This window comes from Eleginops maclovinus, chromosome 10, assembly GCF_036324505.1.
Source record: "Eleginops maclovinus isolate JMC-PN-2008 ecotype Puerto Natales chromosome 10, JC_Emac_rtc_rv5, whole genome shotgun sequence".
Taxonomy (NCBI): domain Eukaryota; kingdom Metazoa; phylum Chordata; class Actinopteri; order Perciformes; family Eleginopidae; genus Eleginops; species Eleginops maclovinus.
Window position 1 is genome coordinate 5,798,790 of NC_086358.1, and position 16,411 is coordinate 5,815,200.

General features: G+C 39.2%; 4 protein-coding genes across 4 annotated transcripts; 2 read left to right on the top strand and 2 right to left on the bottom strand.

Moving 5' to 3' along the window:
- Positions 1-281: 281 nt before the first annotated feature.
- tsr3 (TSR3 ribosome maturation factor) lies at positions 282-3,577 on the bottom strand. Its single transcript, XM_063892796.1, is given in 7 exon segments — positions 282-552; positions 917-971; positions 1,639-1,806; positions 1,918-2,111; positions 2,435-2,540; positions 2,543-2,644; positions 3,096-3,577. Coding segments are annotated over 7 exon segments (885 nt in total). The 5' UTR covers positions 3,220-3,577; the 3' UTR covers positions 282-416.
- gnptg (N-acetylglucosamine-1-phosphate transferase subunit gamma) lies at positions 3,563-6,500 on the top strand. The gene is given in 12 exon segments (XM_063892795.1): positions 3,563-3,711; positions 3,827-3,881; positions 3,973-3,995; positions 3,998-4,039; positions 4,216-4,270; positions 4,398-4,481; positions 4,597-4,690; positions 5,004-5,118; positions 5,201-5,283; positions 5,408-5,536; positions 5,634-5,715; positions 5,810-6,500. Coding segments are annotated over 12 exon segments (912 nt in total). The 5' UTR covers positions 3,563-3,644; the 3' UTR covers positions 5,893-6,500.
- Positions 6,501-6,645: 145 nt separating this feature from the next.
- LOC134870570 (uncharacterized protein C7orf50) lies at positions 6,646-16,171 on the bottom strand. Its single transcript, XM_063892797.1, has 7 exons — positions 16,052-16,171; positions 15,573-15,710; positions 15,385-15,480; positions 14,951-15,052; positions 8,738-8,949; positions 8,187-8,268; positions 6,646-7,386 (listed from the first exon to the last, which is right to left on the bottom strand). Exons 2-7 carry the CDS (start codon positions 15,693-15,695, stop codon positions 7,207-7,209), a joined length of 795 nt encoding a protein of 264 aa, XP_063748867.1. The 5' UTR covers positions 15,696-15,710; positions 16,052-16,171; the 3' UTR covers positions 6,646-7,206.
- LOC134870567 (G-protein coupled estrogen receptor 1-like) lies at positions 9,368-15,514 on the top strand. The gene is made up of 3 exons (XM_063892793.1): positions 9,368-9,866; positions 10,300-12,514; positions 13,219-15,514. Exon 3 carries the CDS (start codon positions 13,381-13,383, stop codon positions 14,461-14,463), a length of 1,083 nt encoding a protein of 360 aa, XP_063748863.1. The 5' UTR covers positions 9,368-9,866; positions 10,300-12,514; positions 13,219-13,380; the 3' UTR covers positions 14,464-15,514.
- Positions 16,172-16,411: the final 240 nt, after the last annotated feature.

Below are 16,411 nucleotides of genomic sequence, written 5' to 3' on the forward strand. Positions count from 1 at the left end.
ATAAACATAGGGGAGTAAAAGTAAACCATTTACCTCTGAATTGTAGATGACTAAAAGTACAATGTAGCAACACATTTAAATACTCAAGTAAAGTACAAGTACCTTAAAATTATACTTAAGTACAGTACTTGAGTAAATGTACTTAGTTACTTTACACCACTGCTACTTAAGCTGCCTCAACTTCTGTATAGAGGTCAGCGTTTATAAAACCATGTGTATCCAACTGAGACTGATACATGTATCACTATGCACCTTATAGTAATTTAAAAGCAAACATACAATGTATTTTATATATTTTTTTATTTGATACAAAACTGGTTAGTGGCAAATTATATATAAGATTCAAAAAGGTTGTGCCAGTCATTGTATTAGAATAAAAAGGTCCATAGTTTAAATATGCTTTATTTGAATGACTTTTATTCAGTTTCTTCCTCTTCATCACCTTCATGATGGGACACTGTTGTTGACTCTTTCTTGCTTTCTCCATCTTCATCCTCTTCATTATCCTCTGAGCTGTCCGTATCCTCACTAGAATCATCATCTTCAGGTGCACTAAAACAGAAATAAAGCACCTAGTAACATCACCCATGGTAAACAAATTGGGAAAGTAAAAATTGATAAAGAATATTTGGTTATTTCCAAACTGATCCAATATTAGTTTGGGGATTTTAGCATTCTAGTTTAAAAATAGTCTAAGGTCACATATTAAAGCAATCACATCAAGCTATATATCACATAGCTATAGTATATAGAAAGCTGAGTATAACATTGAAGTTTGTAAAATAACTGGATCAGTAGTGATACATTATATATATATATATATATATATATATATATATATATATATCACACAGTATACCAACACAGTTTACAAACAGTGTGTCTGAGGTAATACATTTTTGGTTTAAATGTTTACCACAAAGGTCTGTTGAGATTCCCGCATACTAATCCTGAGTTAACATCAAATGGATCTGTGAACAAAAAAGATGAACAGCCTTCAATTAGAAGCAAATAGGTTCAACAAGACAGGCCATAACTCAGCAAATGCATCCTTCTCTGTGTACAGGGCAATTTTCTAGACATGCTGGAAACAATTATCCTGGTTTCAGACTTCTGAATCACTGCCCACATCTCTGACTTCTTTAGCTACTCACAGATGAATCACAATCAATTCAACAAAGCAAGTTGGTCTAATTATTGATAATTACTTTCGGAAAAGTTTTTAGAAATGTGGGGAAAGCAGTCTAGAATATATGTCAGATACCATAAGATTAAATGTTCATTTTTTAAATTTTAAACGTTTTCTCAAATATAAGAGGTATGTTTTATGATTTTCCCAACTGTACGCATGAGACCAGTGTTTCCCAATGATAATTCAGCAGAAGTGCATCAACATAAAATAGCAAAAATACAGTATGTATAAAATAGAATAACATTATTACAAATTAGTCAAGGATTCCTAAGATGCAGTTGCTCTTTAATTTAAAACAGTGATTTCACCAAAATAAAATGTAATAGATATTAACTTTGTAAGAGTAAAGCCAAACCAAGACTAAAATAAGCACCACATTGAACCAAACCACATTTTTATGGAAACACTGGATGGGACCCCATTTTATTCTCTCCCCCCCATTTTACCAAATTCATCCTCCTCTGGTTTAGATGTGATGAACTCTTTTTCCACAGTCAGCAGCTCTTCCTCTGACTGGCATGCAGCATAGCGCTCCAGTAGGACTTTATTGAGATCAAGGAACACTGTCCCCCACTTGAATTTTTTCAACAAAAGCATTGCTAGCTCTTCAAAACCTGCAAAATCACATAAGGTTTATTAGAGTTTCACAGCAGTAACTTTTAACAGTATATAAAAAGTAGTCAGAAAAACCATACAGTAGAAATAAACAAAAGCTAAGGCCTTACCAACAATGCAGAATGTTGCAGCAAAAGCCTCAACACAGGATAACTTGCAAGGCTTGCCGTAGTTGACGGGGTTTGCAGCTACAAGGTATGGCAGTAACCTTGGATATGTTCCGACCATTTTATTGAAGGGAGTCTCGTCCAGTTTAGCCCAGGAACAATCGATCACTGCTAGCCCACTTCGAGCCACAATCTCTCTGTGCATAAATGTCCATAAAAAATGATAAAATGTTTATTCTTTAAATCATAAACAATTTCATTATCAACAGATCACAATAAACAAAAATTATGAAACACAAATAATGGTGTAATGGACAATAATACAACTTAAAAAATGTATTAACTATTTTACTTTGCCTTTCAATGAACACAAACTAATATAAAACGTCTACATTCACAAGTTGTATCTTAAAAAATACCTGGAATAGCATTATGATTAGGTTAACTGTTATATGTAGCACCTTATGGCTTTTCTTATGAATCATCATGATGTGTTATAATGATTTTAAGAAATGCACACCTGTCTGCTGGGGTCACATACTTTGTGCCCATTGGACTCAGTATGAGTCCATTAAATCTCTGATTGAGGCGCAGGTTGCGTACAAAGCCCTTTCGTACCAACTTCTTCCAGTACAACGCTTGGGATCACAGTGACCCAACTCCCACATGGCAAGTGGACAAGGCAGTTTAACCTGAGGGGCCTCGGCTCCCTTCTCTATGTGAAGACTTGCTGAAAAACACAATGACAAAGGACAAAGTGGCATTAGGATGCAGTGTGATTACTCTTACTTAAATACAAGATACTAACACTAAAGGATTTTTATTGTTTTCACACTATTCTTCAATGACAGTGATGGACAACCAATTAATACCATTTGCCTGCTAGATATTATAATGGCAAACATTGAAAGGAGTGTTTTCTAAATTATGAGCACATTTCAAAAGAATATGAACAGCTTACATTGTTTCAATCCTAAAATAACAATCCTGTAATTAATCTTAAGAAACCTGGGTAAGATAAAATAAGATGTGCTTTATTGATCCCAAATTGGGAAATGTTTTTATTTAACTGGATAACTATGTGCATTGGTAAATATTGGTCTTGTAGCACACATGTAAAAGATGAGGCAAGCATAATACAGTTAAATATGATGTTTCTATAGGAATAGTAAGTTAATTACCTTCAAAAGCAGTGTGCATGTCTTCTGTAAAGGCCTCTAAGGTTTTTCCTTTCATCTTATGCCTTTTTTCTTTGCCCCTGTTTTCAGATGTGCGCACAGGTTTGCCCTGCTTCTTTTTTCCCATGTTGCAACCAGTTGACAGTTAGATTAGTATATCACTGTCAGATCACAGCCTCCATTTAACTAACCTGAATCTGTTTACTCTGACATTAGCTAGCTAGCTAGCTATTCCACTGGGAACAGTGTGTCTAATTTATATTGGAAGAAAATGTTGTGTATTTTATCTGCGTGTTAACCATTCACACGTTAAAGAAAACCGTCTTAATACAACTGATATACGCCTCCGTTTTTTCCTATACTTCTTGTAACACGATTTAAATGAAAGTGTATTTAGCTATAGCTACTCATGGTAAGCATGTCGTATTACAGTCCACCGCGCATGCGCAAAGCTTGTTTTCATCACGTGGTCTGTCATCTGACCAGCGAACACCAAAGTAGGAAATGTAGAAAACAGCACGATAGCCCATTTTAGTCAGTAAAATAACAACCATGCACTTTGTGTGTAACGGAATTCATCCTTTATTAAGACTTGTGGTGGTCTGTGCGTCTCTTTTCAGTACGTTTTTTATCGATCCGCTCAATTGAATGTGTTTTATTTTAGTTATACCTAACCATATGCTTTGTATTGCTGGTGTAATGATGTGTTTGATTTCGACCTGTTTTTTACACAGTTAACCATGGATTGGCTGGTAAAATGAAGATCGTCGAGGAGCCAAACACATTTGGGTACGTCAATTAAAAACACATCTAACCCACATCTGCACCTTGTTTAAATTAGACTATTGCTGACTGATTGGCTCTGTGTTTTTGTGCTTAGGTTGAACAATCCCTTTCTTTCTCCGGGAGCAGACTACAGCCTAAAGTGACCCCATCTCCAGTGTCTGGTATAATAGTTTGACATAATTTGAAGTCTGCATTTCATTTAATCCTGTCTTGTAATTAAATATTGTAAAGTAAAGGGTCAACCATTTTTTGTTGATAATTTAATCAAGTTGTTTATGTTGATCTACTTTATCAAACTGAATTGATTTACCATATTCTTATTAATATCTTCCTTAAGGCCCTGCACATTTTCATCAGCTCGCTGGGAAGTGCTTCATTCATACAGAGTCAACGTAAGTAATTTACATCACAAATGACCCCCATTTCTGCTGGTTCTGTACAAGGACCCAGCTTCAATTACTGGTTGTTTGCTATGTACAATCAACTACAAAGAAATAATTGTGTTTGGCTATTTTACAGGTATAAATATGAATTCTGTCCATTTCACAACATCACCCAACATGAGCAATCATTTAGATGGAATGCCTACAGTGGGATACTTGGGTAAGATATGCTTCCCTTACACACCTGTTTACCTTTTATAGGGAATACCAATATTTGAATTACTCGCAGTACACTGGTTTTGTTGTAAGAGCAGCCTTTTGCATGTGCGTTACAGGATCTGGCAGGAGTGGGAAATGGTAAACAACACTTTCACAGGCATGTGGATGAGAGACGGGGATGCTTGTGGAACGAGAAACAGGGAAACAAAGGTTAGTGGGGTTTCAAATGTTTAAACTCTTTCTACTAGTCATTTAATAGAATAAGGCACTTGGAATGGCTTCTGTTAATGTCTGTGTTTCTTCTTGAATATTACACCCATTAAGTAAACCATAATAACCTAATAAATAAATGAGTTTAAAGACTACTTTACCCACAAAATGACCAAGACCATACAAAAACACTCCTGCCTAATCGGCCAAATCTTTAATTTATATATCAACTCAAATTGATTGTAACAATATAACCACAATAAATACATTATAAAATGTGTCTAATAAATTGTTTCTCTTAATATCGCTGCAGGTGATTTTTGTCTGCAGTGCAAGCAGCAAGCTCGCCCAGGTCTCAGAGCCCAGTACCTGTGTGTACTCGCTCACCTTCGAGACCCCACTTGTTTGCCATCCACATTCCCTTTTAGGTAAGACAAAAGCACCATCTGACGTTGCAAGTCAGTGTGATTAATAGTGATGCGTTGTGACTTTTATGCTCTTTTTTAAAAGTGTACCCAACACTGAGTGAGACGCTCCAAAAAGAATGGGATGAGGCTGAGCAGGCTCGCTATGAAGGTCTCATTACTGAGCAGGTAACGATTAAGGGTTCCCAAAGTGATTCAAGCACATAAATATATATCTGGTTACCGTTCGAATGAAGTTGTAGTCTTTTGTCATATTGTATTGCAACTAATACACAATCTACGTTTGCTGCAGGGATACAACAACCTTTTGAAGGGTATTTTTGAGGATGCCGGTCTCCTGAAGAGCGAAAAGGTGAAGATAAAGCTACCAGAAGTTGTAGCTGATTCAGGAACACACAACTCCTTACATAAATGTACAGAGGTGAGTACATGTGTTTTCTTGCTAAATAGAAAGATGATTATAACAATTCTCTGTAAAATGTAACAGAAAATCTATTTTCTCATAATGTTTGATACAGGATCTCGAAAAACAGCGAGAAGAGGTTAAAAGACTGCGCTCTCTCCTCACTCAACACAACATTCCCTTTGATTCAGAGCAAAGTAAGTGAATTCAACCAGCCTGTCTTAACTACTTTAAGTGTTATACAATGGGAATAACCCTGTTTTAATTGTGAAATATCTTGGTTTTATGTAGCACATGAACCAAAAGGCCAAACAACTACAACAGTTAAAGAGCAACACCCACGGGGAGACCACGGCCTTCTGGATCAGCTGTGAGAAATATCCCAGAGCGAGTCACCGAGTCCTTTTTAAAGCACCGGAGTGGAGATTTCTTTTATCAATGTAAGCATCAAAGAATGTGGCTGGACATTATCGCTGTCACTGGTGAAGAATGAAACAGTGACACTGAGAAAAACGAACATATTTGTGGATTTCAAACTTGTCAGACTCTAGCGTTTTTTCCAGGTGGGGTATTGACCCTCAGCTGGATCTCTCGAGACTTTTCATCATTTTTTTTTTACAAAGTTTTGAGGGAGGAGTAAAACTCTCACATGTAAAGATTGTTATTCAGTACTGTACTTTGTCGTTGCTGCATACAGAAACTGGATGTCCTGCTCCAGGTATACAAGAAAACATCTATAACAGGATGAATGGACAGGACATTAAGCATTTAATTAAATAACTTGTATTTGTGTTATGTGTACCAGAACTAAAGACAAGCGCAATGGTGAACAATCTTGAAAGAAATAAGCTTATGGTGATATTTTTGTGTGAGTCTTGATACAGTGAGGAACTTATTTAAACGCCTTTGAATGTTAAGTGTGCTGTATTTGGATGCATTTCTTATAATACAGGAAGTGATGTCAACAACCTGAAATTACAAATAGATTCTGTTTCCTTCCTGAAATTAAGAGTCAAACCTGTCTCGTGCAAGACGCCAGATTTGGCTGCTTCTCCTATACCTACTGTACATCTGCTGAGGGCATGTAGACTGTATGTGAATTGGAGGGAAAACAAAGACTACACACATTAGTAGTTAAACACATGTTATGTATAATTATAATGTACTGAACATGGACTTCAGGGCTGAAGCTCCAAAACATATTTATCATGCTTATACCTGGAGTGGATGAGAAAGTTATTCTCATCAGTGACTTCACAGATTACCTGACACGCAAAAACATGTCTCGACTACAAACATTCCTGAGACTTCTTACTCTCATCTTTCCGTTGCATCCTTAGGGGGATTCACATCTCTACTCATCTGTCCACAACGCTGCAAAAATCTATTTGCAATAAAAAATACACTTGAGAATGATATACTGTAAGATTGAAAGAATGAAAGCACTTGGATGAGGCAATGATACACACCCAAGGAATGTCAAATGAAGAAGGAAGGATAACCTAGATGGATTGAACATTGTAATGATTAAGTCTAATTGGATCCAAATGCATCCTTTCCCTAAAGGACCCGTGCCAAAAAATACAAACAGCGTGTTTTAGCTTGATAATAGGTGGGGCATTCAGTCCACTGCCCCGGGAACACGCTTCAGTCTTTTTCTTGTGGAGTTCATGTGTGATGGTGGTGGGTTATGAGAGCAGCTGGATGACTTCTCTGGCTCTGTGCGCCCTCTGCTGGACATCCTTGTCCTCTGGGGCCTGTCCGGACTCTTCCACCAGGGCTAAGGCTTTCTGCACCGTGGTGTCTTTGGCTGCTCCACGGAGCCCCTCCAAGTACTCAAGCAGCACGGAGAACTTCTCATCTGGAACCTGAGAGAGAGTATTTTATATGATCATGAATCCTGTTGTCTGTCTATTAGTTCAAATATTATATATTTTAAATTAAGTAGTGGTTGAAAAATAAATACACTTAATAACGTAATTACCTCTAAATGGAAGAAATCTGTCTCAAATGTATTAGTGATTTTTCATCGATGTCCCACAAATGGGTTTATTTGTATTCAGTTATTCCATTTACTTTTTTTAACCAGTTTTTTTGATAATTATTTGAGTCCTTTTAAAGTTGTAGTATTTATTTGTAGTGATAAACAGTATGTTGTACTTCTGAAACATGATAAAAGTAGCACAAGAGAGCATAATTAAATGTATTTTCAGGTCAGTTCATTTCACAGTTCTCCAAATGTGTCAATCCTGCTTTATTCTGAAAATGCTAAATAGAAACAAAAATAGTCATCTATTGTCATTTTTCGCCACCTTTTTATAATTATGTGGTAAATAGTATTTTCAATGAGTAACTTCATTCCTATATTTAACTTTGTGTGATTTATTAGCTCAATGCTTTTACATTTGGTTTCTATGTGCATTTGTTGGAGAACTGTAATTAGGAAACAGTAATCCCCCTTGTGATCTCTGTGTTTACTTTTTATGGCTCTCTTTCTTCCTGGGACTAAGACACATGAAAACACCTCATTATATTTTACAGAAGGAGCGAGTGGGTGAAACTCACAGACAAATCAAACAAGCAGACCTCGCTTTGAGTTCCACATCGACCTCACTCTGAACCCGAGCGGATATAAATCCCCCATCATCTCGATGCCGTTTTACTATACCTGTTCAGAGTTGAACATATGCTGCAGTAACCACGTCTGCCTGATCTTCTGGAACTTCCACTCTGCACGGTTTTCAGCCCAGCTGCAAAAGACAAAACCAGAGCGAGCTGAATTACGAGAAAGGTGTTGGTTTGGCCTTTTTATACTGGGTGGCTTTATTGTTTTGCATTTACGGTGTTCTGTCCTTGCATATGCAAAACAAATGAGGGCGTCTTGACCTTAAAACCTGCTCCACAGATGTACTGTTGCACTATCGTAGCACAAAAAACAGATAAGACAAAGAATAGTCAAAACCAAAGTGCTAGAGGCTAAGCTATTAAGTTCAATTTAAAACACACTGAATAACACAATGCAACTTGAACAGCTCTTTCAGAATTGGAAAAAGTAGTGTTCTTGATTACTTGTATGTAATGAGGATGAAGATATAATTCAAGCATTTGTTTAAATCAATATCATGGCTTAAATACTTACAAAGCAAATGAAAATATTATACATGTGCATTGTTTTTGAGCCATCTACTCACTTGTCCTCTACTAAAGAGCTGCTCTTACCAGGTGAGGTAAACTAAGGCCTGCTGAGGACCAATGGGTACAGATGCTTCAGTTTTTGGTGCGGTCTCTCCCTCAGCTTTAATCCGCTTTTTCTCCTCCTTTTTCATGACCTTCTTCATCTTCCTTTCCATGACCCTCTTGTCCTCGGGGCTCAGGTCCTCCTCTCCTTCCAGCTCCTTGGTCCCCTCCGGATCACAGGGTGGATCGGGAATCTGTCGAGGCAAAACAAAGACTCGTGGGAGTTATCTGCATTAACAGACCTTCCTTTTTAGACCCGTATCATTTTCTGCATTTGTGTAAAGCATAATCAAAACAACCCTAAATAACATGCCCACTTTCAGTATTCCAGTTTTCTGGGTCAATGCAGGGCTTATGCTTGAAGCATGAAATTGTATTTCTACAGTAAAATACATTTGACATGTTGTTTTGCTAAGGCATAAAGACAAGTGAAAGCTCAAGGACTGTTTGAGCTTGAATCACTTCCTGTTGAGCTGCAGGACGGAGGGCTGTTGCCTGGATCTGCAAAACTGACATCATGCACATTTACACTGTGGTGTGCAACATCCCTTTACCGCTGCATGTAAAGCACACAGCTGCACTGTGCATAATAAAACACGGGTGTCTTGTATTTCCTCACTGCTAAACCTAGCTTTTAGCAACAGTATAACAAAGGAAAATAAACATGATCTAATTTTGAAACAAGTGAACTGCATTATCTAGCTCCCCATGTGTCTGCAGAATAATTGATGCCCTGCAAATTATGTTGCAGAAAAATAAAAGACCAAATTGGAGTCATTTTTCTGCAGTTAACGGTACCCACAGCACAGTTTAAAGACTGCGTTTAAGTCTCGGAGGAAGTTAAACAAGGGACACAGTATGCTCTGATTTAACGGACCTCAGTCTGCACGGTGATGAAAAAAGGGGAGGGGAGGTAAGAGTTTGATCACATGGCCACGAAGTCATTCTGAAAGTATGCTGTTGAGGTATCTCCCACAGAAATATACAAAGTCCTTCAGAGTGAGCAGCTGTGTCCGTCCAACGAGCATCATTTTCAGAGCTTTCAGTGGAACAGCAGCGTCAGACCGTTGGATACAAAACAGAAGACGAGGCGGTGACGGAAGCAGAAATGGTAAGTGGAAACATGTGTTGTTACAGAGCAGGCAGTTACTTAGAGGGGGAGCAGACAAAGACTGGCTCACGGAGACATGTGGACATAGAAAAGAGATAGAAAGGAAACCTTTTATTAAATCTAGTCATTTAATATAGATCTATAATGATGTCTGTCAGTTTTGCTTTTGGATTCGGGAAGGAAATGCCCTGTATCGTGTAAGAGTTCCTGTAATAAACTCATTTAGTGATTCATAGGCAGAAAAATGGTGTTCAATTTGATTAAAAAGCAGTTTAATGGTTGAGAAGTGATAGAACAAAATGTATTTCACTTTGCAGACAGTTCTCTAGATTTCTTTTTACCCAAGATGGGAAGAAATTATTGACAGACAGTGGAGGGTGATGCCAAAGAGCACAGGATGTCATCACTGGGTGTTTTCTCTTCTCATTTCCAGTCTAACACAAGCGTGGCTTGGGTTCCAACCACGATGAACAGTACCCAAACCTTCCTGAACACCCGCAATTCGACAAACCTCTCTAACCAAGCATTAGACGAAATTGCAGCCAGTGACATAACCTCCAGGGCGAACTATATCTACAGTCTGCTGGCGGCGCTGGGTTTCATAGCGGGCTGCTTCCTGTTCTACAGCTTCACCCAGACGTACAGAGCGCTGAAACGGCTGGCCTGGCTCGACCGTTTGCTCTGGGCGTTTTGTGGCCTCCAGCTGCTGCTTCTGCTCCTCTCTCTGCACGTCGTGGTTTACATTCCTGCGTACCTGCACACCACAGGTTTGGGCTGTGCTGCTCTCTCCTTCACCATAAACACAGTCTCTCTGTGCAGCCTGTTCGTTTTAGTGCTCATGGCCTACGTCCTGACCCTGGATCCTCCATCCCACGCCCTGCTGAGGAAGCCTTGGGTCTGCGCAGCTTTGGTGAGCCTGACTTCTTTTCTGATTTCGCTGATGCTGGCAGGGCTTCGTGGACCCAAAGAGGGTATGCAGGAAGAAGCCGATTGTTTTATGGATCCAGTCCGTGCTGGAGTGTCATATGCCGCCGCAAGGTTGTGCCTGGCTTTTTTGATTCCCTACCTCCTTCAACTGGGACTTCTGATGGCTGGCTGCGTCCGGCAGTGGAAATCTAAAAGGCGTTTCCTCTCCGGCTCCGAGGAGGGCCCTGTGTTCCTGACGGTGACTGTGGTGACGTTTTTCTGCCAGCTCTTCTACAGCGTGGTGCTCGTGAGAGGAGCACAACTGGACCAACTCGCTTCACTAAAGAAGGAGGTGCTGAGCCATCGCGAGCATGCGTTTCTGACCGTGGCCAGGCTCGTGTTGTTCTCAGGGAGCAGCGCCAGCCTCCTCATCGTGCTGCTTATGCACCGGACGTGTCGAGAGAGTCTCCACGGAGCGTTGAGGCAGCTGAGGGACTGCTGCAGAAGACCGGGGGCCACCCAGACCAACAGAAACATCATAGCCCCCCACATCGAGATCACAGACACCCTACAGGATATAGAGTCATAGAGGACAAAACTCTCCTGATGCATCAACAAACTTTTGAATGTGATGTTTAAGACGTATATTTAATCTAACTTTTAAATGTTTTCCTTTGTTTTCCTTGCATGCTTTTCTCCTTTTTAGTTTGTAATGATTTTTTAAATATCTTTTTTTGTACAGTTTTACAAACTTTTGCTGTACATATTCTAAATTGTGCAACATGCACAGTCCTGCAGTAATGAACATATGTTTATAAAGTTCTTGTAATAACTCCTCTCTGAACAAAACCATTAAAAGGACTTACTGTTGCTTCTACTGGCAATTTTCTATTTTATTAATCTGCATTAGACACAACTCTTTTCTCTGAAAACAGACTTTGTTTGCATAAACACTGCTTGCACAAAAGCCCATTTAATCAACATGCCTAAAGACCTCCAAATTTCCCAGAATGCAACATAGGAAAACATTTACTCCAGGAAAATAAAAGTCAGTGTCAATATTCTCCATGTACTTATTTCTAAAGCTGTTAAAATACCGAAACAAGCCAGGCGAAGTGATACTCTGAACGTTCCGACACATTTCAGGAAATGTATGGGCACGAGTTCTAGGAATGACTGAGCTGCATGGATCACATATAACCGTGGTGCCAACATACAGTGGCGTTAAACGAGGGACCGGTAGGAAAATGTAGGGCTGGGTTGAATATGATGCTGGCGTTACATTTAGTTTCTGATTCACACTGTGCAAAAATCACAAAAGCAGCCATTCCAGGCAAAGATCTATCATGCCATAGGTCAATCACACAATTATTGAACGCATAATATGATGCATTTCAGCATTAACATGGCGAATTCTCCACAAAAGAATGCATGTAAAACCAAAACAGAAACCATAGGTGCTGCAAAACTAATGCATCTCTTTGTGTCTGCAGAAGAGATGGAGTCAGACTACCCTGCCTGTCCTTTGTCTTGTTTTGTGTAAATAAACTGTTGGTCCGTCTTTGCCAGGAATCCCCTAACTCCCATATTTATATATTGTAACATACTACAATCATATTCAGTCTTGCTGTAAATGGTGGGCGGTACCACAACACTTCTCTGGATACACTGCGACACCTGCTTTCAAAGTCACCACCATCTGGACAGGGAGGATTAGAAAAACTGAAATGCAGAAAACCAAGGTAGGTTCTTAAGAAATATATGTACAAAGTCAAATATAATTCATATTAAAGCCACCTGACTTTTATTGCGTTATACTTTTCTGTATTCAGTAGATTTGCTTCAACTAGCAACTGAAGCACAACTCTTGAAATGTGTCAGATTTTCTAGTTTTTGTATGTCGTATTATTTAATTGAGAGAGACAGAACTTTTGCAATGTTTTATCAAATTAAGGATACTTTGAATCTGCATCGTGAAAGCCTATTTATTCACACTAGGACTGTGTAACAAAGCAAAAACCTTTTACAATATGGCATCTTTTCTGGAAATTCAATTAATAAAATGTCTAGAAGAAATAACCTTAACATAGGAAATCCTTTTTTTGGTGAGAATTAAATACTTGAAAAATAACTACAATTCTCTTAATTCTCAATTACAAGAATTTCATTTTGAATAAAATAGTATGAAAGAAAATAAGTATGTATGTGTGTGTGCATGGACCGAAAAACATAGTAAAGAAATGCATTTAACACTACATTTTCGGATAAACTTAAATTTGTACTTGTTATCATTTCAGAAAACGTATTTGAGTATCACGATATCTCGACATATGATTTGAAAGATGATAAGTACTCGTATAAATTGAAACCCAGCCCTAACACTCAATAAATCTACTTCTTAAGGAACTGAAAACACTGACTTTCTGCATTTCTACTCTCTGTCTAGAACAAAGAGTGGCCATCACTACACTACCACGACGCAGAAAGAGGAAACAGAGGACACCACAATCTCCACTGGGGCTAAACCCTTGGAAAATTAAGCACTATGGCTACTTAATGGTTAGCTACTGCTAACACCAGATCAACACAACAGTGCAATTTATATAATATGGACACAACGATGTACGTGGACAACAGCATCTTTCCTGCTCAAATAAATGACTCAAAGGCAATCATCTCTGATTTCCTGCTGGCAGAAAATCCTCAGCATTACATTATCAGCCTCTTCCTCTCCAGCCTCTACATTATATTCCTGTTCCCTGTTGGCTTCATCGGGAACATACTCATCTTAGTGGTCAACCTGTACCACAGGGGATGCCTAACAGCTCCGGACCTCTACTTTGTGAACCTGGCTGTGGCCGACTTGGCCCTCGTTGCTGACTCTCTGATCGAGGTGTTCAACCTGAAGCGGGGTTACTACGACCGGCCCGGCCTCTGCACCTTCATGAATCTCTTCCAGCAGGGCAACATGTACAGCAGTGTCTTCTTCCTAACCTGGATGAGCTTTGACCGGTTTGTCGCACTGACCGGCTCGATGGGTCGCAGCATTCCACATCCACGCCTCAGCTGCTGCCTCATCTGGGTGTCCTCCTCTCTGCTCACCGTGCTTCCTTTTGCTATAACTCAAAGGCAGCATGCAGGAGATCTCCACTTCTGCTTTGCAAATGTATCCCAGATTCAGTGGCTGGAGGTGATGCTGGGTTTCCTGCTGCCTTTCTGCATCTTGGGTCTGTGCTACTGGAGAATAGCAAGGGTGCTCGCGCGGAGTCAGAAGGCACAGGACAGCCCCCAGCCGAGGCCTCGCAGGCAGAAAGCCTTGAGGATGATCTCAGGAGCCGTGTTAGTCTTCTTCCTCTGCTGGCTTCCAGAGAATGTGTTTATTAGTGTTCACCTTCTGAGAGGCGGCGCAGACGGCGGCACACTGTGGCAGGACTACCCTCTGACTGGTCACGCTGTCAGACTTGCTGCGTTTTCTAACAGCTGCCTGAACCCGCTCATCTACAACTTCCTCGGGGAGACCTTTCGAGATAAACTGAGGAGAAGTTTCAAGCTGAGCAGGTCAATCTCAGGAAAATATCTCCGTGTATCAGCGTTGATCTCCTCTGGCCACGCAACCTGCTGCAGAGCAAACCAGTCTGCACATTTAGGCTTAAACATCCTTCCACAAAACTGGGCTAATCCTGCAAAATGAATACATGTGCCATCTGTGTAAAGACATCATTTATGGAGAATGTGAAAGAAAGGACTCGGATGCGGCGGAAATGTTTGTGTTGTATCAGTTATTTAAAAACAATAAAAATTCACAACCTACACGGCAATAAACCGGATTCTGTTTCAAATAACCTTCTGCACAGTGAACAAAGGAATGCTAACCAGGAAAAGCTGATGAGAACACAAGGGATGTACAACAGACCAATTGTTGCCATTAGAAATGAATTTAGTAATAAAACTCAACCGTACGAAACCTATTTAACCTCTCACCAACAACTGCCTTCAAAACATGACTTTTGGGTGCTTTAATTTGGGCCGTGTAGCACATTTAAACATCTTTGTTTTGAAGTTGCTGTATCATTGCCTGCATGAGTTAAGTTTTGTGTATGAACCCACACCAGTAAGCAGTCAACATTCACCCGAATACTCAAAAAAAACAGCAGGAAACAAATGGAGAACACACTTACCTCACTTTTCTCTGCCTTTTGTTTCTTTTTGTGTTTCTTTTCCTTTTTCTGTTTTTTATCGTCTGCTGTGACGGTCACGTGAGGAATCTCTACTGGAGCCTCCTGAAGTAAAATAAAAATAGTGTTATTTGAGCAATGTCAGTTTTTGTCATCTCAAACAGGTATGACTATTACACAAATGTTTGCCATTATAGATTAATTTAGAAATAAAACTCAACTGTACAAATGCTATTTAAACTCTTACTAACAGCTTTCTCCAAAACTTGACTTTGATGCATTTTGTTTGTTTAGCACCTTCACACATCTTCGTTTGGAAGACTTTGTCATTGCCAGCAAAAGTAAAGATTTTTCTACATGAACCCACACAAGGAAGCAGTCAAAATTCACCTGAATACTCACAAAAACAGGAGGAAAAAAATGGAAAACACACATACCTCACTTTGCTCTGTCTTTGGTTTTTTTATGCGTTTCTTTTCCTTTTTCAGTTTTGTATCGTCTGCTTCTATTGTCACAATCTGTACTGGAGCCTCCTGAAATAAATATAAATTCATTGTTTTTATTGGAGCAGTTTTCGTCACTTCCATAAAAAGGTACAGTTACAATGGACTGCTGCAGTGTTCACCTCAACTTCCATCTTCTTCTTCTTCTTTTTGACTTTAGAGTCCATTATTTCTTCCTCGTGAACCTCGGTGACATCTGAACTCTGCTTCTTCCTTTTAGACGAACTGGTCTTGTCTTTAGCCATTATATAAATGTTCTTCTACAAAAGAAAAACATGAGCATGTTACTACACAACAGAACTCATACCGTTACTTAATTTATCTGGCATTAGAGAGAGACAACACAAACACAGACTGAGAAGGATGAGGATGGTTAATTTGCTGTGATAAACATTACATGACGCTGACACAGAGTATAAAAATGTCGACCTTGACTATAACCTAATATTAAAGCTCGCCATGTAGTTTTTCATGGCAAAAAAACAAAGGGACAACGTTTACTACTGTATGTACAGCAGTAGCAAAATGAAACTGCTATTACTACTAAAATGTTATCAGACAAATATTTTATCTCACTGTTCTCATAAACAAATGTACTTACTTGAACAGCGAAACAAGCGTGTATATATCCGAAAAGCACAGATCAAGCATGGGAACTCAACCAGGAAGTGATGTCGCCTAGGTGAATCCTGATTGGACGGAGATTGCTCATTGTTTGTGATTGGTCGATGTATGTGGCCACTTCAAAGACCCTCGATGGGATGGCAACTGAAACTTTCAAGATCTTCATTTATATAATATGACCAAACTAAATTAAAGATTACAAAAATAATGACGGTTCAAGATTGCTAGTGGTTTCTCAGTACTAAACATGCATCATTACCACACATTATATGAACAGAGTAGCAAACAGACAATTAAAAGCAGTTTTGTTACAATGAGGCGAAAACATAAACGCAGC